The 27,653-nt window shown below is 43.2% G+C and overlaps 1 protein-coding gene across 1 annotated transcript in view; it reads left to right on the top strand.

Annotated features, from left to right (window-relative positions):
- LOC141110051 (NADP-dependent alcohol dehydrogenase-like) overlaps positions 1-27,033 on the top strand; it is a 39,178-nt gene extending 12,145 nt beyond the window's left edge. Inside the window, exons 6-9 of the mRNA XM_073601287.1 lie at positions 11,158-11,418; positions 22,466-22,601; positions 25,542-25,677; positions 26,361-27,033. Of these exons, the coding sequence (XP_073457388.1) occupies positions 11,158-11,418; positions 22,466-22,601; positions 25,542-25,677; positions 26,361-26,385 (558 nt within the window). The 3' untranslated portion in view covers positions 26,386-27,033. The remainder of the gene's footprint in view (positions 1-11,157; positions 11,419-22,465; positions 22,602-25,541; positions 25,678-26,360) is intronic.
- Positions 27,034-27,653: the final 620 nt, after the last annotated feature.

The raw sequence follows: 27,653 nt of genomic DNA, 5'->3' as shown, positions 1-27,653 counted from the left end.
ACAGAATTCCCTTTTACATCAGAATCCCCAGTGTTCTCTCATTACTTCAGAGTCCACAGAGTTTCCCTTTGTATTAGAGTTCCCAGTGTTCCCTCCATACATCTGAGTCTGAAGCGTTTCCCCTTGCATCCTATTTTTGCATGGGAACAGTGGATCACTTTGCAGATGGTGATATAGCAGTGGCTCGCAAGCATTTTTTTTTTTTTTTCTAATTGCAGAATGGGAATTTTTCATTGCAACACCACGCTACAACTGTGAGCCAAGCATTGGGCTTGTAGTTGTGGTGCAGCATTACTCAGTGGACAAGTTTGACCGACAGTGCAAAGCATCACAGCCATGGCATGTGTACAGCATGTGTACAGCCATGGCATGTGTAGGGCTATATTTTTTAAATTCTGGTGGGCAACTGGGGGCTTAGCTACTTGTTTTTACTGACTTCCAGCCACTAGTGTCAAAAAGCTCTTATTTGTCCAAGATATTGGATCATGGATGATGCAGACAGGTAAGTGTGATGTTTGCACATTATTATACATATAACAATAACAACAAAAAGATTTGTGGATCGACAGTGAACTGCAAGATTGTGCCACATCCAAAATTGAATTATATCAAAGCAAAGGAAGATTCCCCTAGTGGTGGACTTTAAAGGCACATGTAAAAGAACATATAAGGAGTTTATAAAGTATGTATAACAAAATTATTTTATTAGTTAGAAAACATGATAAAACCAACAAGTGACAGAAATATCAAAAAGATAATTCTTAGTAAGGAATGCGGATCATATATTCATACACAGATATAACATTGATACCAATATTTTTGCACCCTGCACCCGACGCGTTTCAGGGTTACTTGGCCTCCTTCTTCAGGGGTGGATATCAGTTTACAAACAGTTCTATATAGGAAACAATGTATTAACAAAGAAACAGTAATTGAGTAAGTCTATAAATCCATAAAGGTATAAAAACAGACTATATTCTTTCACTCGATTACTACTTACATTGGTACTGTATAGGCTGACTTGGCATTCCAGAGTAATTAAAAACAAAAAGCACTGACAATGTCTGTCTGTCCAGCGTATTCTCGATTATAGTGGGTGTAGATTTGGTCACATATTCCAAACACCATTGCTATTGAGTAACATAAGAAAAATTTTAATGCATCTAAGGTGTAGAAAAAATATTTTTCCAAAAAGAGGATGGAAGAAGGCCCAAAAACTGATGAGGGGGCCTGTAAAGCGGTTTTATGACCTGGAACTCCACTGAGGCCGAGGGCAGATCCTGCAAAGAGTATAGTAATATACATATGTAATACCCGATCATTTTAATCCTAAATTTAAATGGATGCTAAATTGGTAATATATGTAAACCATACCTGATAGTCATTCAGCGGATGGTTCAGGGGAGTGTATATACAGTAACTGATGTTGATTCAGAGGGTATGTCTTGAATGTCCTGAATAATTGGGGGTAGTAATAAAAAAGGGGGAGAAAAAGGGGGGTGTAAGAGTATGGTTCATCAGAAAAGATTTAATTATCCCGCAATGCACTGATAATAATCGGTGCATTGAGGTATACCAGTATCCAAACACACTGATAGTACTAAATCACGATGGATTAGTGTGGTATAAAGTGTAAAACATGAAAGTGGTTTGATAGCATATTCAGCCACTTCAAATCAATCAAAATAGGCAGTGTAAAGGGATACTAGATAAATGGAAACTAGATGGATTCAAACTAAGTACTACCCCATTATATAATGAATACAAATGCAGGAATTGTACGTTGAAGTGACATAAGTAGACATTGGGTTCAAGATGGATCCAATAATAACAAAAGAGATAAATAAAGTAAAATAGAGAGGAATGCTGCTTACTTTTGCACCCAGAAGCTGGAAGTCTGCTCAGGCCGGGATCATCCTGCAAATTGTGGCGGATGTCTCGGCGTGAGCAGTGTATAAATAGCCCTTCTCCCCAATCAGCTGCTGATAACAACAAGCAGCAGCATGTCCGAAACGGAGGAGGGACAGGTCCGCCTAGTATGGCCCCCCGGGCGGAGTGGTCGCCGCAAGCTCCCCAACTCGCATGCGTGAGCATACGCGTCGGGACGTGGCCACGCCTACTCGACCCGCTGACACGTACAGCTTCCCCGGCGGACTGCGCATGTCTGCCGGGGTCGCAAGATGGAGGCCAGTGTAGAATGGAATTACACTGTAGCCTCATAGCCTGTATATACACTCCCCTGAACCATCCGCTGAATGACTATCAGGTATGGTTTACATATATTACCAATTTAGCATCCATTTCAATTTACGATTAAAATGATCAGGTATTACATACGTATATTACTATACTCTTTGCAGGATCTGCCCTCGGCCTCAGTGGAGTTCCAGGTCATAAAAATGCTTTACAGGCTCTCTCATCAGTTTTTGGGCCTTTTTCCATCCTCTTTTTGGAAAAATATTTTTTCTACACCTAAGATGCATTAAAATTTTTCTTATGTTACTCAATAGCAATGGTGTTTGGAATATGTGACCAAATCTACACCCACTATAATCGAAAATACGCTGGACAGACAGACATTGTCAGTGCTTTTTGTTTTTAATTACTCTGGAATGCCAAGTCACCCTATACAGTACCAATGTAAGTAGTAATCGAATGAAAGAATATAGTCTGTTTATATACCTTTATGGATTTAAAGACTTACTCAATTACTGTTTCTTTGTTAATACATTGTTTCCTATATAGAACTGTTTGTAAACTGATATCCACCCCTGAAGAAGGAGGCCAAGTAACTCCGAAACGCGTCGGGTGCAGGGTGCAAAAATATTGGTATCAGTTTTATATCTGTGTATGAATATATGATCCGCATCCCTTACTAAGAACTATCTTTTTGATATTTCTGTCACTTGTTGGTTTTATCATGTTTGCTAACTAATAAAATAATTTTGTTATACATACTTTATAAACTCCTTATATGTTCTTTTACATGTGCCTTTAAAGTCCACCACTAGGGGAACCTTCCTTTGCTTTGATATAATTATTATACAATAAGTCCTTTTTGCATTCCAAGCACAGATTTTATTTATTGTCTGCTCCCATGCAAAAATAAATTTGAACCTGTGACCTTTATTTGTGTAAGGGTTGCACTCAAAACATTTACCCGGCTGCTCACTTTTGGGTACTGTATTTGAACATAGTTGGCTCTGATTATTTGTTAAAAAAATAGGTATGTTGGAAACCTCCCACATTCTGATTGCACAATGAAACCTAGGGGGTTATTTACTAAAGGAAAGTGCACTTGAATTAAAGTCGCTGTAGATCCCAGGGGGACATGCAAGGAAAATAAAAAAGGCATTTTAGCTTGCACATGATTGGATGATTAAAATCAACAGAGCTTCCACTCATTTCAGATCTACCCCTTAGATTTAGAGCGACTGCACTTTCAAGTGCACTTGCAGTGCAAAGTGGATTTGCCTTTTGTAAATAACCCCCATAATGTTTTAATATAATGCATGTAAAATAAATAGAAATGCAAATGTTTTCTCAAACAAGGAAGCCAAAATTTCCCTTCCACACCATTCTTCCCTCTTGCAAGTATTTTTTGCTCTTTTTTTAATACTTGTTTTTATCCAAATGTCTAGCAAATTACGGTATGTGCTGATCATGTGATCTTCCCCATCTCTATACACAGAATGGTCCTTAATGATATAGATTCATCCTTTTACTATAAGTGTAGCCCGCCATGGTGACATCACCAATTTCCCCTAGGGAAATGGGTCTAATGATGCTGGGCATCATTCAACTCAGAAGGGGACCAGTGGGGGGGGGCGTGGCCGAGCGATGGCAGAGTGAGGACGCACACCTCGGAGCTCTGTGCGGGGAAGCCCTGAGAACGAGCAGATAACATTGTCAGAGAGAGCCGGAATTCATGCCAGGGGACCGCAAACACCCGCTGGACTTGGGGGCACAGAAGGGTTCGGAAATTACCCATTATTTCCTCAGGCAACACGCTGTTTCCTCCCCCGCTGCCCTGGCCAAGATGGCGCCGCCTCGAGTTCCTCCGACGAGCGCCGCTGCTTCATCTAAGAAGAGCACTCAGCCGGGACCCAATGCTGGAGGCGACTGAGCAGCTCAGGATGACAGGTCAGCCTCCCCTATACTATCCCCTATGATTCCAAGTACAGACACACAACCCAGTTGCGGTCATGCAGGGGAGACAGGCAGTAATGCGGAGGGCTCTTTCAGAGACATTGTGGCAGGTCTGCCCACAAGGCAAGATCTACAGGAAATGGCGGCATCCATAGTTAATGCACTCTCCAGGGAACTACATGACTTGCGCCAACAAGTGGATACAGTGGAAGAGAGGGTCACTGTGTTGAAATCCTCCACATCCACTTCTGATGCCCGCATTGCCTCTATGGAGCAGGAGCAGCGTGGCTTTCGCCGCCATCTTGTGGAGATACAACTAAAGCTAGATGACGGCGAGAACAGGAGCAGACGCAACAATTTGCGCCTCCGCGGCATCCCTGAAGCCACCATGGGTTCGGACCTACGCGCAACGGTGGTAGCTATCCTGAACCAGGTCCTCGGAAAACTGCCGGCTACAGAGCTGGAGCAGGATAGGGTCCACCGTATTCCAGGACCCAGAGCGCCCCCACAGCATCCCAGGATCCCGATGCTATAGACCTCCCACGAGATGTCCTGTGTAGGGTGCATTTCTTTAACATAAAAGAAGAGATCCTGCGCCTAGCATGGGAACACGGCCCAATTGACTTTGACGGTGCGTTGATCCGGATCTACCCTGACATCTCCAGGCAAACAAGAGCAATGCACTGCCTTCTGAGACCCCTGTTGGAGGTAATCCGTGAGGCAGAGGCGACTTACCGCTGGGGTCACCCCTTCCATCTAATTGTGCGGAGGCGTGGAGCTGAATTCTACCTACGCTCACCAGACCAACTCTCAGACTTGTTCAGCTTCTTAGCCAAGCCTGCTGTGAGTGTCCCCAATTGGTTTGACTACCTGTTGTCCCCGGAGGCACTTGGCCCACCTGTGCCCAGGCCACAACAAGTTCGCCGACCCCGCTCACGCGCCACAAGTCGAGAGACTGTTAGACCTCACCCGAGGTCCTCCGAAGCTTAACTCTTCATCTTACTTCAAGGACTGGTAAGACATGATGAACGCTCGCATTGCATCACCTTCCTGGGTATTCTAAAAACATTAGAATTACACTTACAAGATGTTTCTGGAACTGCCTTGATGGGCAACTTCCTGGGGCCACGTTGACTACCTTACACAGTATGCCCTAAGGATTCCTGGCCCCTGGATGTACCTTTGAACTCCATCTGGGGACTATGGGATGTCAACTGACATTTGCTAGCCTGCTAAGTAAGGTGCTGGGACAAAACAGACTCTGAATAGTCCCGCCTTGTATGCCGCCTCTCCCATACGGATTCACTATTGGTGGCCGGTGGGGGAGACGGATGCAGCGGGGAGATCAGCAGACGGGTCATAAGCCCCCACACCTTAGGATGCTCCCACTGAATTTCATTATCCACTGGATATGTCGATTGCCCAATTTCAGATAGGTGCCCTGAGGGCCCGGTTGTTGTTATTTGGAAGGGGGGGAGGGGTAGTGCCATAGTGGGTAATAATCTCAGGGCTGTGGTAGTCATGGGTGACATGTTCCGTTGTGTTATGTTTTGTTATGCTATTCTATGCCGTTTTATTTTATTGTTTTTCATTTGCACTGTTCGCATTGACTTCGCCTTCCACAACCCGCTTCGGTACCCCCGATGCGAAGGTAAATACCCTTGGTCCTGGTGTTACGGGCTTCGCCATGGGTGTCAGCATGGGTCCCGCCAATAATTCTTATTGTTTGCATTGGCGCTGGGATTTTCTCTGACGTTCATGTGCCTCCCGGGGACACTATCACCGAATGGTGACGGCGGAGGGTGCTCTGCTGCTCCGTTTTAGGTACTAATTGCTAAAGGTAATGTTAAGTTATATTGGTTCTCATATTAGAAACATTACGATTCTCTGGGGTGCTATTCCCCCACATCTCCATCTATATTGTTTATTCCGATCACTGCCTTAACCCTACTCAATTTAGAGTAGAACTTAACGCTCCTTCCACCCCCCATTAGGGCAGACCCCTGTGTGGACACTTTTAGTGTACAACAGGGGCCCATAGTTAGTCTACGACAGGAACCGTTCACTCCCCTACCCCATCCCTCTTCCCTTCCTACCTTTTCCCCTCACGCTACCTTTTCCTGTCTTCTCCTTCTCCCCCCCCCTTTTTTTTTTCTTTTCTATTGTTCCCATCTTTCTCCCCTCACGCACTTTTTGTTAGTGTCCATACCTCTCTTTCCGTCCATTCGCCCCCTTCCTGTTTCTTTACTCTCTCCCCCCTGGTCTATTTTCTCCTATCCCTGACCTCTGCCTGGGGGAGGCTCTGTTTTTGGGAATCTTCCACGCGTCTATTGACATCCATTTCCCTGCCAGAAGATACAATGGGTCACCTTAAGATCACCCCTCTAAATGTGCGTGGCCTCAATATACCGGAGAAGCGCTCGCAGCTTCTAGCTGACCTGCGCAGGGGCAAAACACATGTTGCTTTTCTACAGGAGACGCACTTCCGTGCAGATTCTATCCCTAGGCTGACCAACGGGGCCTTTCCTGTAGCATACCACAGTGTCTCTCCGATCTCCAAATCGAAAGGGGTCAGCATCATACTAGCCAGGTCGGTTCCATGGGTGTTTGAGGCGCAGCGGGCAGACGCGCAGGGTCGTTTTCTTCTCCTAAAGGGAAGGGTGTCCGATGTGCGGGTCACTTTCGCAAATGTCTATTTCCCCAATGTGGACCATCCACAGTTTATGCGCAAGCTCCTCTCTGAGCTCTTGGAGTTCTCAGAGGGAATGCTTATCTTTGGCGGAGACCTTAATTTTGCTATGGATCCGACCTTGGACGTCTCACGTGGAGCCTCACACCTGTCATACTCTCGCTTGAGACGTCTTAAGGCAGACCTCCATACCCTACACCTAGTTGACCCTTGGCGGTTGCTCCACAACCAAGACAGAGACTATACATTTTACTCTCAGGTGCATCACACCTACTCACGGTTAGACTATCTGCTGTTGTCGCATAAAGATCTAAATAAAGTGGTTTCTTCGTCCATAGATGTCATATCTTTCTCCGATCATGCACCAGTCCACTTGACACTCCAGTTGGGGCCAATGGCTCGGTCTCCCCCATCCTGGAGACTAAATGAAGCACTGCTTCAATCGGAGGAAACCCGCTCAGAGATACTGAACACACTGCGGGAGTATTTTTCCGTCAACGAGGGGTCAGTTTCCAACCCCCTTGTGGTCTGGGAAGCCCACAAGACGGTTGTAAGAGGCGCATTGATCAAAATAGGAGCCCGTCTCAAGCGGGATAGACTTCGACGCACGGAGGAACTCCTTGCACTGATCCGTAATCTGGAGAGTATATACAAGGCTAGTCTTGCTCATGCAACCTTCCGAGACCTTCAGAAGGCCCGTGAGGAACTTTGTACGCTTTTATTTCATAAGACAAAACAGAAACTAGCATGGGCACGCCGTACTATGTTTGAGTTCACAAACAAACCCGGGTCACTTCTGGCCAGAGCTCTGCAGGGCCCCCGCACGAAAACCTATATCCCTCACATACAGTCTTCCATGGGACAGAAGCTAAATACTTCTTCAGACATGGCTGAGGAGTTCCGCTCTTTCTATACAGGTCTTTATAATTTAGACAGACCGCAATCTGTGGACTCCCCGACGGAGGGCAGTCATACCCCCCAATCTTACTTAGCTGCCTCAGGCATGCCATCATTACCCGATAATGTAAGGGAGGAGTTGGAGGAACCCTTGACTGTTGCAGAATTGGGATCGGCACTGGCCTCTTCGAAACCAAAAAAGGCCCCTGGCCCTGACGGCCTAACCCCAGTGTACTACAAAACTTTTTTCGACATATTATCAAAACCTTTGGTTTCTGCCCTTAATATAATCACGGAGGGGAACTCATTCCCAGTAGATACCTTAAGGGCCTATATCTCTCTCATCCCGAAAGAGGGTAAAGATCCGCTGCTGTGTGGGAGTTATCGCCCAATTGCACTCCTGAATTCGGATCTAAAACTTTTTGCCAAAATCCTGGCCAATAGACTGCTCCCCCACATACCGAGTCTTATTCACCGAGACCAGGCAGGCTTTGTGCCGCTACGAGAACCGCGGGATAACACCATCGGAGTTATTAATTTGATACATGCGGCGAAGACTACTAAACGGGCTCTTCTCCTGCTATCAACCGACGCGGAGAAGGCCTTTGACCGTGTCGACTGGTCCTTTATTCGGGCTACTCTTGAGCACATAGGCCTTCGTTCATCCATGCTACAGTGGACACTGTCCTTGTATACTCACCCCACTGCATCGGTCAAGGTGAACGAGACGAGATCGGACTTCTTTGGCATCCGAAATGGCACACGTCAGGGCTGTCCCCTATCCCCCCTGATCTTTATCTTGTCCCTAGAACCCTTTCTGTGTACGATAAGGGCGAACTCAGACATTGTAGGTTACCCGAAACCTTCGGGATCTCATAAGGTGGCCGCTTTTGCGGACGACCTTATCTTCTTTTTAACAGAACCACTTACTTCTCTCGCCAACTTGCTCCGATCCCTTCAAGAATACGGTACTCTCTCTTCTTTTCAGATCAATTTAACCAAATCCTCCATCCTCAACATAACGGTAGGCAAAAAAATTGTCCAACGGTTACGTTCGGCCTTTCCACTGAGATGGGCAACCAAGCTAATACGATACCTAGGAGTCGACACCACCTCGGATCCTGCCGAAATATACTTGTGAAATTATGCCCCGCTACTCCTCCGTCTCAAAACAGACCTCCTACACTGGCATTCTCTGACGCTGACTTGGTTCGGCAGATGTAGTGCCCTCAAGATGACTTTACTGCCAAGGGTTTTATACCTGATGCAGGCACTTCCCATCCGATTACCTCCAGCTTTTTTCAAACGAATTGACTCCATGTTCCGGGCTTTTGTCTGGTCCCATCACAAACCACGAGTCAGACTCCAACTTCTTTACCTGGCGAAAAGTAGGGGTGGGGTCGGCCTACCAGACATTAAGGCTTATTACAGGGCAGTCCACCTAACTAGGTTGGTGGACTGGCATTGTCATGCAGAGGCAAAGCACTGGGACGCCATGGAGGAAGAGGACTCTGGGGGTACGGCCAAGAGCTGGCCTTGGATCACTACGTCATTGCCTAAGGACCTTGCAGAACACCCCACATTGGGCAGCACCCTGTCGGTGGTCAGAGATGCTTTTCGGCGCTCCTCGGTGTCCCCGCAGCCGTCCCCCATGGTGCCGATTCTAGGTAATCCGGAATTCCCACCTGGTGTTCAGAGTCCGCAATTTAAACGACTGGCAATGGGCACCAAACTTCGTTTACACGATTTCTTGGTGCCCAACGGTCAGCTTTCCTCAGAAGCCGGGACATCAGTGACAGACCCTCCCTTAGATTTCTGGAGTGGCCTACAGCTGCGTAATTATCTACGCAGCTGCTTGAGGAAACCAGGCATTACCCGCAAACTCACTGAACTGGAGCTTATTTGCCACCGTGGGGAGCCAATACGACACTGTCTCTCACTGCTCTATTCATCCCTAACCCAACCAGAGGAAGGGTATGTACCCCTGTTTCTCACTAAATGGGAGGCGGAACTCAGAACCCAATTCACTGATGTGCAGAGACAAAAAATTCTCTACTTTGCCCAGAAATCCTCTATTGCCACTAGGGTACAGGAAACCTGTTACAAAATTATGACAAGTTGGTACAGGGTTCCTGTCGTTCTGCATCGTTTCTTCCCCCAGGTGCCCAGCCTTTGTTGGCGCTGTGGCACTGAGGAGGGGACGATGTTACATATCTTCTGGACATGCACCAAGCTCACCCCATTCTGGCTTGAGGTTACCCGCACAATCGGACACCTCACCGGTGTCTCCTTGGAGGGGAATCCTGCAGCCTGTCTGCTCCATCTATCAGAATGACCCATTAAGAAATATAAGACCTCCCTCACCATCCAACTATTGAATGCCGCCAAGACTTGTATTCCCCTTTGCTGGAGATCGGAGAGACCACCGGTGAAGTCCCTATGGTTTACTAAAGTGAACGAACAAAGGGATATAGAGGATCTTACTGCTATCTTACACAATCGAGAGGAGACCTTTCGAGAGACCTGGAGACCCTGGCAGCACTTTATCTATACAGAAGCCTATCTTCAGGAAATGGCACAATCTAACTAACTTAATGGGCTAGCATCATCTCCTAGGCAGAGGACACCACATCCTACTATATCATATTATCACACTTTACTCTACCCTCCCTTTTTACTACCTCATCTCTTCAGTCTTTGCTCTCCTCTCTGTCCCCTTCCCTTTCTTTGCCCTCCCTCCCCTTTTATCCTGGTTATATTCCTTTCCTACCCTTGGGGATACCAGTTTTCGTATTATGCATCCTCATTCATGGGTTTCTTTTTGTCCAGATACAGAGAAAATCCTAAAATCCATTACCTCTTCATAGGTCCCATATCTGGGCTACATAGCTTTTTAGATCCCCATGTTCACCAATTATATGAAAAAATATCTTATATCACTGAGTGACACGACTTGACATACAGGGAAGTTAGCTTTAAGTCAAACAACTAAGCTCCCAGAGCACTCACAAGGTCTCATACATAGGCAGTATTGTTATACCGGGGTATCACCCCCATAAGCCTTGAATATGGTGCTAACTAAGGTAACTAGATTTGTTGACCTGTTGTTTTTGGTATTACTGTTTACATCTTTTTTTTTCTCCTCATGCTTGACTTTGGCATTGTACTGATATTGAATATGTAACTGGTTGTATCTACTTAGTGTGGAAAATAAAGGAATTAAAAAAAAAAAAAAAGAAGGGGACCAGCGCTGGTGAGTCTGTCAGGGGCAGCATCAGAGAGGAGGTAAGTATTGCAACCAGAGCTCCTTTTTTGTTTTTGTATTTTTTGAATGGCTGGGGCATGATTAAAAATATATATAAAAAAACATGTTTGGGTTTCAAAATACATATTTTTAATAACTTTCAGTATTTTTCCCCTAGGTAACTCCAGGATCTACTTGCGCTGTTTTTGGATTGGGAGGTGTTGGCTTCTCAGCCATAGTTGGATGCAAAGCTGCTGGAGCTTCACGTATTATTGGGGTTGGAACTCATAAAGACAAATTTCCCAAAGCTATTGAATTGGGAGCCACAGAATGCCTAGACCCAAAAGATTATGATAAACCAATCTATGAGGTCATTTGTGAGAAGACTAACGGAGGTGTAGATTATGCCATTGAATGTGTTGGGCGCATTGAAACTATGGTATGTAAAAACATATGTATAAAATATTTTAATGTGTATGAATTACTTTATTACCAGTCAATCCAGAATTTGACTTACCAGTTGCACTCTTTTACCAGAACTAACTACGTACCAAAGGGCTATTCAGGCAATTTTTTTAGATATACACATCCACAAACCAGAGGGAGAGATTTACTAAAACTGGTGAACACAGAATCTGATGCAGCTGTGCAAAGTAACCAATCAGCTTTAGGGTTTTAGCCTGGGTTCACACTTGTACGACAAACGCTCCGACATTGGGAGCTTATGTCGCATGACGTGTGAAAATCAATGATTCCCTATGAGAGCCATCTGGTCTGACACAAGTCGGTCTGACTTTGAAAATGCTCCCTGCACTATTTTGGTCCGACTTTAATCCAACTTCAGCCCATTGAATATCACTGAAGTCGGATCAAAGTCGGATCGCCGTCTTGACTAATCCGACTTTGGCATGCGACTTGAGCTCTGATGATCTTGAAGGGGAACTCCACGCCAAATAAAGAAAAAAAAAACGTCATGGTTTCCCCCTCCAAGAGAATACCAGGCTCTTCGGTCTGGTATGGATTTCAGTGTGGGGGTCCCCCCCCCAAAATCCATACTAGACCCTTATCCGAGCACACAGCCTGGCAGGTCAGGAAAGGGGGAGCGCCCCCTCCCCTCCTAAACTGTATCAGGCCACATGCCCTCAACATGGGGGGGTGGGTGCTTTGGGGCACGGCGGGCCCTGCGCCCACTCACAACAAAGCACCTTGTCTCCATGTTGATGAGGACAAGGGCCTCTTGCCAACAACCCTGGCCGTTGGTTTCGGGGTCTGCAGGCGGGGAGCTTATCGGAATCTGGGGGGCCCCCAGATCCCATCCCCCAATCCTATGGGAATGAGTATGGGGTAAATTGTACCTACCTATTCACCTAAAAAAGTGTCAAAAATAAAACACATTACACATGTTTTTAAAATAATTTATTAAGCAGCTCTGTCATCTCTACCAATCTCTTCTCCCCTCTCTGGCTCTTCTATCTCCTCCGCTGATGTCTTCTGCCTCTGCCGGTTTTTCTCCCCTCTCCGGTTCTTCTCCCCTCTCCGGGTCTTCTCTGCTGATGTCTTCTAGCCCTCTCCGGTTCCTCTCCCTCTGTCCACTGTCCGCTGTCTTCTGCCTCTGCTGGGTCTTGTCAATTATCTTCTTGCTCTTTTGCTGGGTCTTCTCCACTGTCTTCTACCTCTGTTCTTCTTTCGATGTAGACTCGATGCTCTCTCCCACTCTAATGCCAGGTGCACGGTGTGCCACTACTTATATTGGCATGGGGTCACCATGTGACGTCATCCTGGAGGCCCCGTCCCTTATGACGTCACCTCCTGGAGCATGATGGGCGGTGACGTCATAAGGGGGGCCTCCGGTGACCCTCCCCCATGCCAATTTAAGTAGTGGCACACCGCGCACCCGGCATTAGAGAGAGAGAGCATCAAGTCAACATCGGAAGAAGAGCAGAGGGAGAAGACAGCGGAGAAGACCCAGCAAAAGAGCGAGAAGATAGCGGAGAAGACCCAACAGATGCAGAAGACAGCAGACAGGGAGAAGACCCGGAGAGCGGAGAAGACCCGGAGATGGGAGAAGACGTCAGCAGAGGAGGCAGAAGAGACGGAGAGGGGAGAAGAGATCAGAAGAGACGATGGAGCTGCTTTAATAAATTACTTTAAAAAAATGTGTAATGTGTTTTATTTTTGAATTTTTTTTTGTAGGTAAATGGGTAGGGGGCTTCCAGATTCTGATAAGTCCTCCCACCCGCAGACCCCGACAACCAACGCCCAGGGTTGTTGGGAAGAGGTATCAATAGGAATGGTGCAGCGCTAAAAATATTAATGTAAAAATGTCCCAATAAGAACCAAAATAAATATGGCCAAACAAAAGTCCTCTCCGTCAGGAAGAAATAATACTCTAATCAGCGAGATCCATATTGAAAGGAGACACAGAAGAGAGATGAAAACACCGTCACCAACACCCAAACAAACTGACCCTTACCATCAATGTATGGGTTATACACGTGTGTAGAAAAAAGGCAGTCTTCATAGAATAAACCAACGATCTTCTAATGGAGTAGCACCAACATATTCCCCTCTGAACTAAATGGAAGGCTTTAGATCTCCTTTTGGTAGCTGGATATTAAACCAAGTATACTCTAGTATGCATATGCACCTCAAGATCGTGGTACGTAGGGAATAAAAAGAAAATGCTCATTGCACAATCTCCATAAACAAGGATGATTTATTGAAAAGATAAAAACCACTCACATTTAGTAAGAAGGTATACAGCAGTGTGAAGTGTCCAGCACTTCTAACCACAAAGATGGCCGCCGTGTCACTGTCCCACCGCGTCCTGCGTCGCCAGTCTCTATCATCGCCCCAACGTTTCGTCATCAACATGCGTCTTCAGGGGCGTAGTTATGACGCAAACTGACGTGTATTTATAGGAACAACAGAACCGGACAAGCAGAAATCAGAGGACAGGAAGTATGACCTTCCGAACCGGAAGTAATATATCTCAAAGAGATTGATATATTAGATAGTAGTAATACTCAGTTTAGGCAAAGGACTTGAATCAAAGATAAAAATATCCTCAAAACAAATCTTATTATAAAACAATCGAAATATGGGTGATCATTAAATAAAAAATGTAGAGACAGAGCAGCGGTGGTTACCAGTGGTGGCGGCATCTTGTGGCCAAAATACAAACTACCATATAAATAATGAATAAAAAGAATTTGGATACAAAAAATACCTTACCCCAATGAATATCACTGGAGGTGTCGGCATCTTGTGGCCAAAGTACAAACTACCATATGAATATGTCGTGAAGAGGCCCTTGTCCTCACCTTTCCTGACCTGCCGGACTGTGTGCTCGGATAAAGGTCTGGTATGGATTTCGGGGGGGCCCCCTACACCGTTTTTTCAGTGTGGGGGTTCCCCTGAAAATCCCTACCAGACGGAAAGGCCTGGTATGCTCCCCGAGGGGGAACCCATGCCGTTTTTTTTACATTGTGCGTGGAGTTCCCCGTAAAGATTCATACCAGGCACAGTGCCTAGTATTGTTGGGGATCAAAGTCGGATCCCTGTTCATTGAAGTCAGACGCATGTCGGACTTCAAGTCGCTGGTCAAAGTCGGATCCAAAGTGGTACAACTGTCGTGTCCCACCAGTGTGAACCCGGCCTCAGTGTCAAAGCCAAATTGAACAAGCTGAAGTTAGAAGGTGATTGGTTACCATGTACAGCTGCACCAGATTCTGTGTGCACAAGTTTTAATAAATCTCCCGCACAGTGTGACCAGGAAGATAGCTCTAGTATTTCCTGGTTCAACTTTGCAGCTTCCTGTGTCACCTGCCTGCACATTGGACAATGAGTAGCACTTGGGCAATTGTGATTCTTTGCCCACTGTGCAGGCTAATCACATGGCTGGCAAAACAAAAATGCAATAAAAGTAATTTCAGACAGGGTAGAGGTGGCTTTTCTAAATAAAAGAAGTTGTAGCAAGCATCTTGTGGTATCTGCTGTCAGGCAGCACTTTTGGTTAAAGATTTAAGAGTGGAGGATATATTGATTGATTGTATGTAAACTTTCTAAGAAAGAATAATATTTATGTGCCATTGGGATCATCATGAGAAATTTGTGTGGTAAAATTTAAACTACCAGTGGGAGGTGTTTAAAACTTATGTACAGAGTGCAGGAGTCAAAAGTTTGTAATATACAGAGTGCATTTCAAGAGTAGGTAACACAGAGTGCAGTGGTCAGGTGTGTCTAATGTACATATTACAGAAGTCATATTGCAGTCATTGAAAAAAGTAATTAAAAAAAAAATGTGTCGGGGTCCCCCAAAATTCCATTACCAGGCCCTTATCCGAGCATGCAACCTGGCAGGCTGCAGGAAAAGAGGGGGGGACGAGAGAGTGCCCCCCAACCTCCTGAACCGTACCAGGCCACATGCCCTCAACTTTGAGAGGATGTCCCCATGTTGATGGGGACAAGGGCCTCATCCCCACAACCCTTGCCCGGTGGTTGTGGGGGTCTGCGGGCGGGGGGCTTATCGGAATCTGGAAGCCCCCTTTAACAAAGGGGACACCCAGATCCCGCCCCCCCCATGTGAATTGGTAAGGGGTACATTGTACCCCTACCATTTCACAAAAAGAATGTGTCAAAATGTTAAAAAAACCACAGGAGGCAGCTTGGGACAAGTCCTTTATTAAAAATAAAAAAATAAAAAATAAAAAAGAGATTCCAGCCAGGTAATCCAATAAATCCATGCTCCTACTCCAGCGATGTTATCCAATTCTCGATCTCCAGCAATGGATGATCTCCAGCGACTCCAGCGAGGAACACGCAGGATTCCCGTTGCATCAGAGGGGGGCGGGGTCACCCGTACACGTCACTGGGAAACCCCGGCATTTCCCCTAGTCAGAGGGGGACGGGGTCACGTGATGGGTGGCCCCGCCCTCAGCTACATAAGAGCTGTCAAGCTGGCGCCGCGTCATTGGCTGGGCGCCTCCGGTGGAGGCAGGATCCTGTGCATGTTCCTCGCTGGAGTCGTTGGAGATCATCCATCACTGGAGATCGAGAATTAGGTTACATCGCTGGAGTAGGAGCATGGATTTTTTGGATTAAATCGCTGGAATCTTTTTTTTATTTTTTTATTTTTACCTCCCTGGCTGTATTCCTGAGTCTGGCTCGGGGTGAAATTTCAGTACCAAAAGCGGTAACCCCCGAGCCAGACTCGGGATTGCATTGCAGTATCCAGGCAAAGTAACTTACCTTGTCCCCTGGATCCTGCGATGTCTCCCCGCTGTGTCTGCGAGCTGTGATCTCGCTCAATTCACAGTGCCGAGTGCTGAGCTCCGTTCCCTGCGAGCGTTGCGACGCCAAATTCTAAATATTAACAACATACAATACATACAGTACACTGTAATCTTATAGATTACAGTACTGTATAAAATAATTACACATCCCCTTTGTCCCTAGTGGTTTGTCCAGTGTCCTGCATGCAGTTTTATATTATAAAAACTGTTCTTTCTGTCTGGAAACTGGAGATTGTCCATAACAACCAAAAAGTGTCCCTTTACATCAAAAATGGTTTTAGACCAGCTAGAAAACAGCGATAATAAATTAGAATCACTTGCAGAATCAAGCGATAGTGATTTGTAGGGAAATTCGTCATCAAACACTGAAAGTAATGACAGTGACAATTCTGCAACTGAGCAAATTTCAGTGTTTTTGATTTGATTACATTATTGAATAATTTTTATTATTATTATATTATTATTTGTTATAATTATTTAGAGTTATTTATTATATTATAATTTATGATTTTTGTTTCAAACTTTATCATACCTTGGATGTCTACTAGACTCTTGTTTGGACAGATTTAAGTGTGTTATTCCTAAGAATTACAGGCCTGCAATATAAAACGCCAAATTTCCATGCAAAATAATTGTACCGCTTTCAGCACCTAAAATCTGAAAAATTCATACCGCCAGGGAGGTTAATGAAGGACTTGTCCCAAGCCGTCTCCTGTGGTTTTTTAACATTTTGACACTTTCTTTTTGTGAAATGGTAGGGGTACAATGTACCCCTTACCAATTCACATATGGTGGGGGGGCCGGGATCTGGGTGTCCCCCTGTTAAAGGGTCTGGTATGGATTTTTGGGGGGAACCCCATGCCATTTTTTAAAAATTTTGGCACAGAGTTCCCCTTAATATCCATACCAGACCTGAAGGGGCTGGTAATGGAATTTTGGGGGACCCCCTACGTATTTTTTTTTTTATTTTTCAATGACTTTCAATGACTTTTATGTGTATTGTCGGGACCGACAATTCATTAATAGCCGGCACTAGCGATAGTACTTTTAAATGACTTCTTTTCCCTTTAGAAATGTCATTTTGCTCTCGGACTGTTATAAACACGGGAAGCATGTGCTACTTTACAGGCATACTATAGACACCCCCCAGGTATGAAATTTAAAGGAATATTTCACTTTTATTGTTTCACTTTAAGCATTATTAAAATATTAAAATCACTGCTCCCGAAAAAACGTCTGTTTTTAAAACTTTTTTTTGCATTGATACATGTCCCCTGGGGCAGGACCCAGGTCCCCAAACACTTTTTATGACAATAACTTGCATATTAACCTTTAAAATGAGCACTTCTGATTTCTCATGTTCGTGTCCCATAGACTTTTTCGCATGATTGAATTAATTTTTTGCCTGTTCGCATGTTCTGGATGCGAACCGAACAGGGGGGTGTTCGGCGCATCCCTACATTTCATGTTTGTTCACCAGTACCAATTGGTAAGCATTAATAAAAATATTAGAAATTAGAATTAATACTGAATAAACATTTTAAATAATGATTTAAAAAAAATAATGAAAATAAATCTTATAAAATTATTTCAATTTTGAGAAAAATATTCACGGTAATTAATTACAGGTGCATACACTTTGGAAAACAGGTTGGTTGCAAGCGCATTGGCTGTGAAATACAACTACAAATACAATTCTACAAATTAGCTTGTTCAGATAAATTTATACTGTGGATCAGTGGCGGCTGGTGGTTTTTTTTGGGGGGGCCGGCAAACCCCCCCCGGGTCGCGGCACTACTCCCCGCGGCAATAGCACAGCCCCCCCACCACCACCCTCTGTCCTTACCCTGGATGCAAGCAGTGAGAGCGTGGAGGGCTCAGGGAAAGCTGCTCCGGGAACCGGTGTCCTCTCTTGGAGCAGCTTCTGCGGTGTCTCCTCTCTCCTCCTCCCGGCGCTAGGAGTCCAATAGACTCGCCTGACGTTTTGGCCAGTCGGCAAACAGGTTTCATACCTGCTTCCCGATTGGCCGGGAGGAGGATCAATGTTGCAACAGTGAATTTTCATACATTGTTGCAACACACCTGCGTGGTCTCCAGACGCAATGCTCTGCGTCCCAAGTCCACCCTATTTTGAAACCTATTAGAGCCTACGGCTCTAATCAGGTTCTTCAAAAAAAACCTGGCCGCTCTAATTCAAATGCCCGGTGACCCAAAAGGGGCCGGACACATGAATGCTATGCATGAATCTATCTATTGCATATAGGGGGTGGAGAGGACGGGCCGCCCCCGCTGTGGAATCAAATTTAATAGGTGGCATTGGTAAATTTAAAGTACTTGTAAAGTCATAACAAAGCAGATGCATCTTTTAAAACCTTAAACGTACCTGATAATAGTAAGTATTCTTACCCAGCGCATCTTAGGCATCTGACTTCTTGGGCAACGTATTGGTCATGCAGTTGGACGGAGCTGGAAAACTTGTGGCTAGCTTCTGTATACCCCAATTCCTTTCTTTGGGGCTCTCACTATGCAGACTTAGACTCTACTTTGTTGGCTTTGATGCAAACTTCACATGGCAAAGCACAAAAAGATAGATTTTGCCTGACCTCTACGGAAATTCCCTTATTTCTTATGTAATCCAAGTATTTCTGATAAATTACATAAATCAGTGATATTGTCCTGGGAACCAAAGTCTTTGTTTAAATTTGGAGATATAGTTGATCACCACATGCTTCAGCTGTTGCCATTTCCTAAACTTGAGGATAAATTAATTCTTCCAGCATCCTCTATTTGCCTTCATATCCACTATTTTGCTCAGTACCTCATGAGAGATCTTGTATTTGTTTGCTTGACCCCTATTAAAAGAATATATGTAGAAGGTCCTTCTTGAAAAACCTAATCTCAGATATATACACTACAGGTCAAAAGTTTTAGACTACCCCCATTTTTCCAGTTTTTATTGAAAATTTACACATTTTAATGTCTCAATGTACTCTGAAAATAAAGCATTAGAACAAATAAACAACTGTACATATAAAAATAGTTTTCTTTTACAAAATGCAGATATAACAGCTGAAACACACTGCACAAAATGTGCATTTGTTATTTTTTGAAAGATAAACCTATCCTTAAATTCCCTACTTTCTAAGCTAGCCAAAACCTCTATTTACCTTGAACCATTAACACATCTCCTATCCAAGGTGTGGGGAAAAATCTAAATTTTTTTTAACACATATTCTTACGGTGTGAAAGAAAAAAAACCTTGTGCCAAGCAATAAAAATACTAATACCTTTTGTACAAAGCTGCTCCCCCAAAAAACAGTGAACCTGTCAATGTGCACTTGAAATTGCACTGAAAGTGCACTTGAAAGTTCGGTCGCTGTAAATCTGAGGGAAAGATCTGAAATGAGGGGAAGCTCTGCTGGTTTTATTATCCAATCATGTGCAAGCTAAAATGCTGTTTTTTTTTTATTTTCCTTGCATGTCCCCCTCGGATCTACAGCGACTGCACTTCCAAATGCACTTTCAGTGCAATTTCAAGTGCACTTTGCACTTGTAGTTTGCACTTGTAGTGCAAAGTGGATTTGCCTTTAGTAAATAACCCCCTATGTCTTCTTGTGCACATGGCACTATTCACTGTTATATTCTGTATTGTAGAGCTACACTGTAATTTGTATGTAAACTATCTCTCCTTCTGGAGACAAATACAAAATCTTCTGTTAAAAAAAAAAAACATAGGTAAAATGTTTCATAGTCTAGTTGTGAGATGTTCCATGGACCTCACCTCCTTAATACAATGCAGTAAGTGTCAGATTGTAAGGGAAGATGTCTGTTTCCATCTGGCAATAATCAAGCTTCTAGCCACCGTAACAATATGAAATAAGATTATGTGATAGGGAGCGCTGAGTGATTATTCCTTATATGTCAATACCATGAACTAACGTGAATATGTGCATAAAGTGCAATATTACCTTTTATCAAATAGATATCATTCATGACGTGAAAATATACATAAAGTGTAATGAAAAAAACATATATAAATTGGTAGTAGAAAAAACAGTAACCGGCTCATGCAGATATACTGCGGCAGAATGGCTCTCCTGGGCGAAACCCCGTATGGGTACATCCTACCCGTTTTTGGCCACCAGGGGGCACGTGCGCACGCATTTCTACTGCATGGTGCAGGATATTTTGGTGGAGAGGAGATCATAGTACAAAGGAGTCATCTGGTAATCTAGGATATCCTATCCAGGAGTTCCCAAAAGCGCATTAGACCTTCTTTTTAAATAAAGAGGTCACATCCATCTGGTGAGCAGGGGGTTCGGGCTGCTTCCACTTAGTTAAAATAGCCTTCCTGGCATAAAATGAGGCATAGAATACAAACAGTCTCTTATGTGTGTTAGGAGTGACGTTATCACATATTCCCAGAAGCCAGATAAGAGGGTCAATTCCTATATTTAAGTTGCCTATGGAATTGATTATAGCAACCATTCTGACCAAAACTGTTTAATGAGAGAAGAGGACCAGACTACATGTAAGAATGTACCCAGCTCAGTAGTACATTTATGACATCTATCAGTTTGAGCAGGGTATATTCTTGTGAATCTTTGCAGTGTATAGTATGCACTGTGAATGAATTTGAGTTGGATGTATCTATTCCTTGATGATATCATCAGAGGGATATATTGTTAAATCCTCTCTTCCCAATCATCATCAGCAAGGGCAGTAAATCCTCCTTCCATTTATGAAACAGTTTGGTCACTCCAACGGATCCTTCACAAGATATCCAAAGATACAGGGAGTAGAGGATGCGGTCTGCATCCTTGTAAATTAGGAAACGCTCCACCACATGGGACTGTGAGACTGTAAGCTAACCCCCTCAGGGAATTGTGCCTGTACCACATTAGTTGTAAGTATTGGAAAAATATCTGTGAGGGGAGCTGGAAGCTATTCTGTAGAGTGTAATTTTACCTATGTTTAATGCTACTGTATGTGGGCTCTCTGGGACACTTACTTAGCATTGAATACTTGAAATACTTGATATATGTCTTGAATTGGAACTTGCTGAGTGGCCTCCCTGAACCCCCCCCCCCTCCCCTTTTTTTTTAGTTCTCTTTCTAGGTTTTGTACTCTGTTTTTCTGTGTGTTTCTTTTTTTACTCTTGAACTCCAACTCCCTGCCATTCCACATGCATCTTTGAGGATGTCACAGTATGTTTTATCCTTTTTCTTTTTCTGCATCCAATTACTCCTAAAAGAATTATGCTGCTATGGTGGTGCTTGAATACCTCCATGGCTGTCTGCATTGGTTATCAATGCTACAAGTATTAAAGTTTTTTGACTGTTTATGATGTATCATATAGACACACTTTATGCCATTGGAAAATATGTACTACAATTGCACTGATGCTTATTTTATTTTTTACCCGTGGAATGTCTTTTCTACTATGTTATCCTTGTAAACTTCAAAATACTTTTCTAATAAACAATAATATAAAACCTTAAACGTTCACTAACCAATTCATCTAGTTGAAAATAGGGAAAAAAATCAGGAAATGACCTTATTGTGTGCTTTTTATTGCCAGTCACATGAATGCTAGGTTGGCTCTTCTCCATGCAGCACTGAGGGCCTTTTATCTACTCTACAGAGAGCGCAACTTCTGCAAGGAACCACTGTCACTCAAATTGTGAAGGGATGGTATGTAGGTGTGGCAACAGAAATTTGACTTCATAGCTGCCAAGCAAGAAGTAAATCAGCAAACCCCATTATGAATGATCTGCTTCCATGCCTAGTTTGGTCAGTATGAAACAGGAATGGAGGTCTTGACAGTTGACAGGACATGACAGTAATTACTATAAACTTAGTTAGGCATAAGGGAAAATGGTCCTCAATATGTCAAAATTGGCATGGACTTTCCTTATTGCGAGCCAGGTGATCCTAGTATTGGTAAATAAGTAACTGTATACTTGACACACTATAGGAACTAATGTTCTGGCATGAAAGGGCTGATTCAGTGAACTAGGGTTTTAAGTTAATTGAATCAGCCCTTTCATATACTAAAAACTTTTACAAGCATATTAATCTGTTTCAGTCCAGGAAAGGTCTTCAAATGACCATGGTAACATTGGTTAGTAACATGCACAGTTCTTGGTACTGTATGTACACTCTTACAAGTATACTTAAATAATTTTTCAGATGAATGCATTGCAATCTACATATTGTGGTAGTGGTGTGACTGCAGTCCTTGGCATATCATCTCCAAATGAGCGAATTCCCCTTGATCCACTCATGCTACTGACAGGTCGGACATTGAAAGGATCTGTATTTGGAGGTATTGTTACATTTTACCTGTGTGTCATCTGTAGCTTTATGTGTACATTTAGAATGTGTCATTTTAATTCTTCCTAGGAAGGACTTTACTAAGATTCTGTCTAGAGATGTCTGCCAACCACACATGCTGATTTCTTCTCTGCTTGTCCCTATGGCTGTTTTTTTTTTTTACTATCCCACATTTACATCAATTAGGCTACTCCCATTATTATCAATTGGTCCATCCTTGACTCTTAATGAATATAGGATATTGCAAAAATATGTTTTTTGATCCTACCTGTTCACACCCCTGAAGAAGAGACTCAACCTCGAAACGCATCGGTATCATCAGAGCCATACTGGTGATAGGTTCCATCATACTGTCTAGAACTCCTGTGTTTGTAATCAGTTACCACTTGACATATACATTTTATTGCAAGATATTCTAATATACATTTGAATAAAACAATAGCTTTTTAAAGTGTATGTAACCCCCCCCCCCCCCTCGTAAAACAACCCATTCAGTTTAAAAATAGAAATGAAAGGCAAAACATTTGTATATAGGTATAAAAAAACATTATACCTGTAAATACCTTTTTCCCACCTGTTTATAAGTGATCACATTCCCTCTGTTCTCAGCTGCAAAAGAGCTGGGGGGGAGGAGAGACAGCAGCATACTTAACTTTCGAGTGAATGGCTGTGCGGGGGGGGGGGGGTCGTGTCAGGACAAGTCTAATCATTGGAGGAAAATAGGCTGCGTTCCCAGCATAGCTAGAGTACTGACCACGATGTGCTCTCACACTTAGTGTGGTCAATTTTTAATAGGGAAGCATAGGGACTGACAGGAACACCAGTAATTTCACACAAAGGGACTGATACAAAGGGACCGATACAAAGAGAAAAGGATACTACAAGTGCATGGTACAGCAGGCACATATCAGGAACATGAAATGCTGGGGTAAAATATTCTTTAACTCTTATTATATGGCTTCCTGGACATTTTGCTGCACATAAAGTCTCTGTACATAGAGGGCTATTTTCTTATTGCTATGCAATATTTGGAATGATTGCAGCTTTAAAAAGCACATCACCCAGAAGGGTATTTTTTTCTCAACAAAATTTGAGTTAGGCAGGCCATACATGGGTTGAACGATTTTCTAATCAATGATGGGAGAATCGTGTGAGAAATGTAATCAGAAAAGAAGATTCCCAGCCACGAAAATTATTTTCTGTAGCAACAGGAGGAGAAATTGAAGGCTTGGTTGGTCGAATTTCGAAATCAATGTTGGCACCATCGGATCACAAAACTCACAAAATTTCTTATTTTCAAAAGAAAATTCTTTCAAAATTCGACCATGTATGGCCAGCCTTACTCTTTAACAGCTTCCCGACCAGTGCACGCCGATATACGTCGTCAGAATGGCACTTATGGGTAAAAGGGCGTACAGGTACGTCCCCTTTAAGAAGTGGGGCGTGCGCCCGCCGCGTTCTCCGTTACCATGACCGCGGGTCCCGCGGACTCGATGTCCCCCGGGTGCCCGCGATCATGTCACGGAGAGGTAGAACGGGGAGATGCTTTTGTAAACAAAGCATTTCCCCGTTCTGCTTAGTGACAGGACAGAGATCATTGCTCTCTCTCATCGAGATCAGTGATCTCTGTCATGTGTGTTGTAATGTCAAGGGTGAAGATACAGCGCTGTCTCGTAAACAAATCTGCTAGAATTAATAGCATAAACAGTAAATTCTGCTGCAGCTCAAATGTGAGATACACACAGTTCAATAATATCGTAAGGAAAAAGCTGCGCAACATGTGATTAAACCAGGAAAATAATAAAAAATCTAACTTTTGTAAATAAAAAATGTGGTTACCCTAAGTGAAAAACTTGACACGAATCCCTAAGATAGCCATATACGTGAAATGATCCGAACAACTGTACTATACATTAGACTGCACAATGTATCTCTGAAAATGTCCTGAGTGCAGTTCTGATTAGCAAAAAGTCCTCATCAAGAGCAATATGATTAATCCCAAATGTATAATGTCCTCAGTGCACTGGTTATTAGTGACAAACTGAAAAAACACCTCAGAAGAAGTGATCAGGGATAGAAAGAGATTCCTCCATCTGGATAATAGCTGCCGCTTACCAGCTACATTGATCTCTTTTTTAAGGAGATCGTATCCGCTTGTGGCATATACCCCTGCCAAGGTCTTTATATGCTTCAGCCAGATGTCACCTCTCTTCCCACATAGATTGCCTCTGAATGACTCCCGATCTTCTGAGCAGCATCTTTCTTTTTCTTATCCTCTTTTTTCCTTTTCTTGTCTTCCATTAACTGTTCTTCCCTTTCTTGCTCCTTCTCTCTTGGGGCAGCTTTCTTCAAGTGTTTCCCCCTCATTCGTCTGCATGGAAAAGAAAAATCAGTGTGCAAAATGGTGCACAATCACATGCAGGTATTGTCTCTCTCACCAGCTCCGCGTGTGACAACAGCCAGCAAGGTGAAAAATCCTGGGTACAGTGTACAGAGCAAAACAAAAGCCCTCCGCCAACTCCGCACTCCCCTGTCTGACTGCACCACAACCTGCTCCGCCCTCTGGCAGCAACACCAACGATTTTTCTTTTCCATGCATACATATCGGCTTAAACTGAGGAAAAAAATAGTTTTTTTATATATTTTTTTCAAAATTGTCACTCTTCTTTTGTTTATAGCGCAAAAAATAAAAAACGCAGAAGCGATCAAATACCACCAAAAGAAAGCTCTATTTGTGGGAAAAAAGGACATCAGTTTTGTTTGGCTACAACGTTGCACGTTGCAATTGCCAGTTAAAGCGACGCAGTGCCGAATCACAAAAAGACATAAAGCAAGACTTGGCTAGAGTTAAAAAGAAAACTTTGCCTATTCATTGAACCCGAATATTGCAGAGGAAAAATACAATTACACTAATGATAATTTCATTTTTTAGGCTTCAAAGGTGATGAAGTCGCCAAGCTTGTGGATGATTATATGAAGAAGAAAATCAATCTTAGCTTTATGGTTAGCAGTGAATTGAAACTGGATCAAATCAATGAAGCATTTGAGCTACTCCGCAGTGGAAAAGGGTGTGTATATCAAACCGAACCCTAATATATACTTAGTATAAAACTTTGTGAAGTTTAACATTTTGCTTATAATTGTTTAGATATATGTGTAAACTATATGGTACGACATACATGGGTGAATCTAGGGAGGACTGGGCTGGGGCAGAGAGGCATTTGCCCCCTGGGCCAGTACAAATAATATTTGTTGGGTTGGCAGCGCTGAGTGGAGACATTCTCCCATTCAGATTTTCAACGGAGAAGGACCTGTAACTAGTGACGGATGCTGGGCATTATTTAGTTACCTGCTCCCTGTTCCGACTTGTGATTTTGTTATTAAGTTGTGTTGAAATAAATCATTTTGTAAGACCCACTCTTTAGTCTACAGAAAATTGTCACCAACCATGAAAGGACAAACTAATAAACAGAGTTAACATGAAATACAAGCTCCAATATTTAACACAGATTTTAAAATTTAGTACAATCTTTTAAATAAAGAAATTTACAAATACATAAACCATCTCATTGCAATCAAGGGATTAAAACAATGGCATGAATACATTTCCTAGTAAATGAACAGCATATTCATAGTAAAATGTAGACCTTTGTTTCTTTATAATATGCTCTCATTGTACTGAAAATACTGTATATGATACTTAAATCCTAAACACTGCAAATAAAATTTCTCCCCTTCTTTCTGACTTTAGGATTCGGACCATTATAAGGTTCTAAGCAGCATATGGATTGATCAACAAATGATTTCTTCTCACATTCCTCAGTCTGTTGGGCACAATTGTATGTTGGGGTGCTTATTTTCAATTGAAAGGTGTATGTTACATTAATATGAAAGGTTTATCTGGCTATTCTTTCTTTTCTTTGTGTTTTAACTAAGCAATATACCGTGGAGGTTATTTAGTAAAACAGTTCAACGTACAGTGACCATAAAACTATAGCAGCCCACATGGGCTATGGGACCTGGGTAAATTAAATATAGAAAATTTGTGTGCTTTTGAAAATAATACAGATCCAGTATTGTATTTTTTTAAGGTTGGAGAAATTGACATTCATTTGCGATATGTCTGAGTGACAGCTCCAACATTCATAGGAAAATCTGACCGTGTGTACAGGGCATAAGTTGTATCAATAAGATGCTGCTTTTTGCTCATCTGAATAAGCCCTTATGTATTGTAATTCAGTTTGCAATACTTTCCTGAATAATCCTGATGGTGTGTATTGCTGATTAGTCACTAAGTCATGACTTTTAGTTGTTATTTGTTTTCTTTATGCTGGTCCTAAGAGTCATATATAATTATGTTGATCTTAATGTGCATACTGTCAGGTTAATGATGAAGTAAATAAAATGAATTGTTTTCTCTTTAATGTGTTTGTGTTGTTTTTTTATAATCTTTAAGTTTGTAGATGTATATTTTGAAATTCTGTTTGAACTGAGCTTGAATGTAAATGAACAACATTAAAGCATTTGTTAGACCCCTTTCACACTGGGGCGGTGCCAGCGTTAGCGATAAAGCGTCGCTAGTTTTAGCGGCGCTTTACCGCTGTTATAGCGGTGCTTTTTGGCTGCTAGTGGGGCGCTTTCAACCCCCCACTAGCGGCAAAGGAAAGGGTTAAAAGTGCCCGTGTTGCAGCGCTGCTGAAGCGCTTTGCAGGCGCTTCGGCAGGGCTGCCCTATTTATGGGCAGGGCATTTTGGGAGCAGTGTATACAGTGCTCCTGCACCACCACAAAGATGCTGCTTGCAGAACTTTTTTTCCTGTCCTGCAAACGCACCACCCCAGTGTGAAAGCCCTCGGGCTTTCACACTGCAGAGACAGGAGAGGCGCTTTTCAGGTGCTCTACAGGCGCTATTTTTAGTGCTAAAATGCCTGAAAAGCGCCCCAGTGAGAAAGGGGTCTTAACCCCCCCAAAAAAAGAAAAAAATGGATCATGCTCCTTTAAAGCATTTTATATGACACAGTGCTTGTCCTGTGTCATTTGTCCCCC

This window comes from Aquarana catesbeiana, linkage group LG01, assembly GCF_042186555.1.
Source record: "Aquarana catesbeiana isolate 2022-GZ linkage group LG01, ASM4218655v1, whole genome shotgun sequence".
NCBI classification, from domain to species: Eukaryota; Metazoa; Chordata; class Amphibia; order Anura; family Ranidae; genus Aquarana; species Aquarana catesbeiana.
The sequence above is the reverse complement of the archived record's forward strand: the minus strand, read 5'-3'. Positions and strand labels throughout refer to the sequence as shown.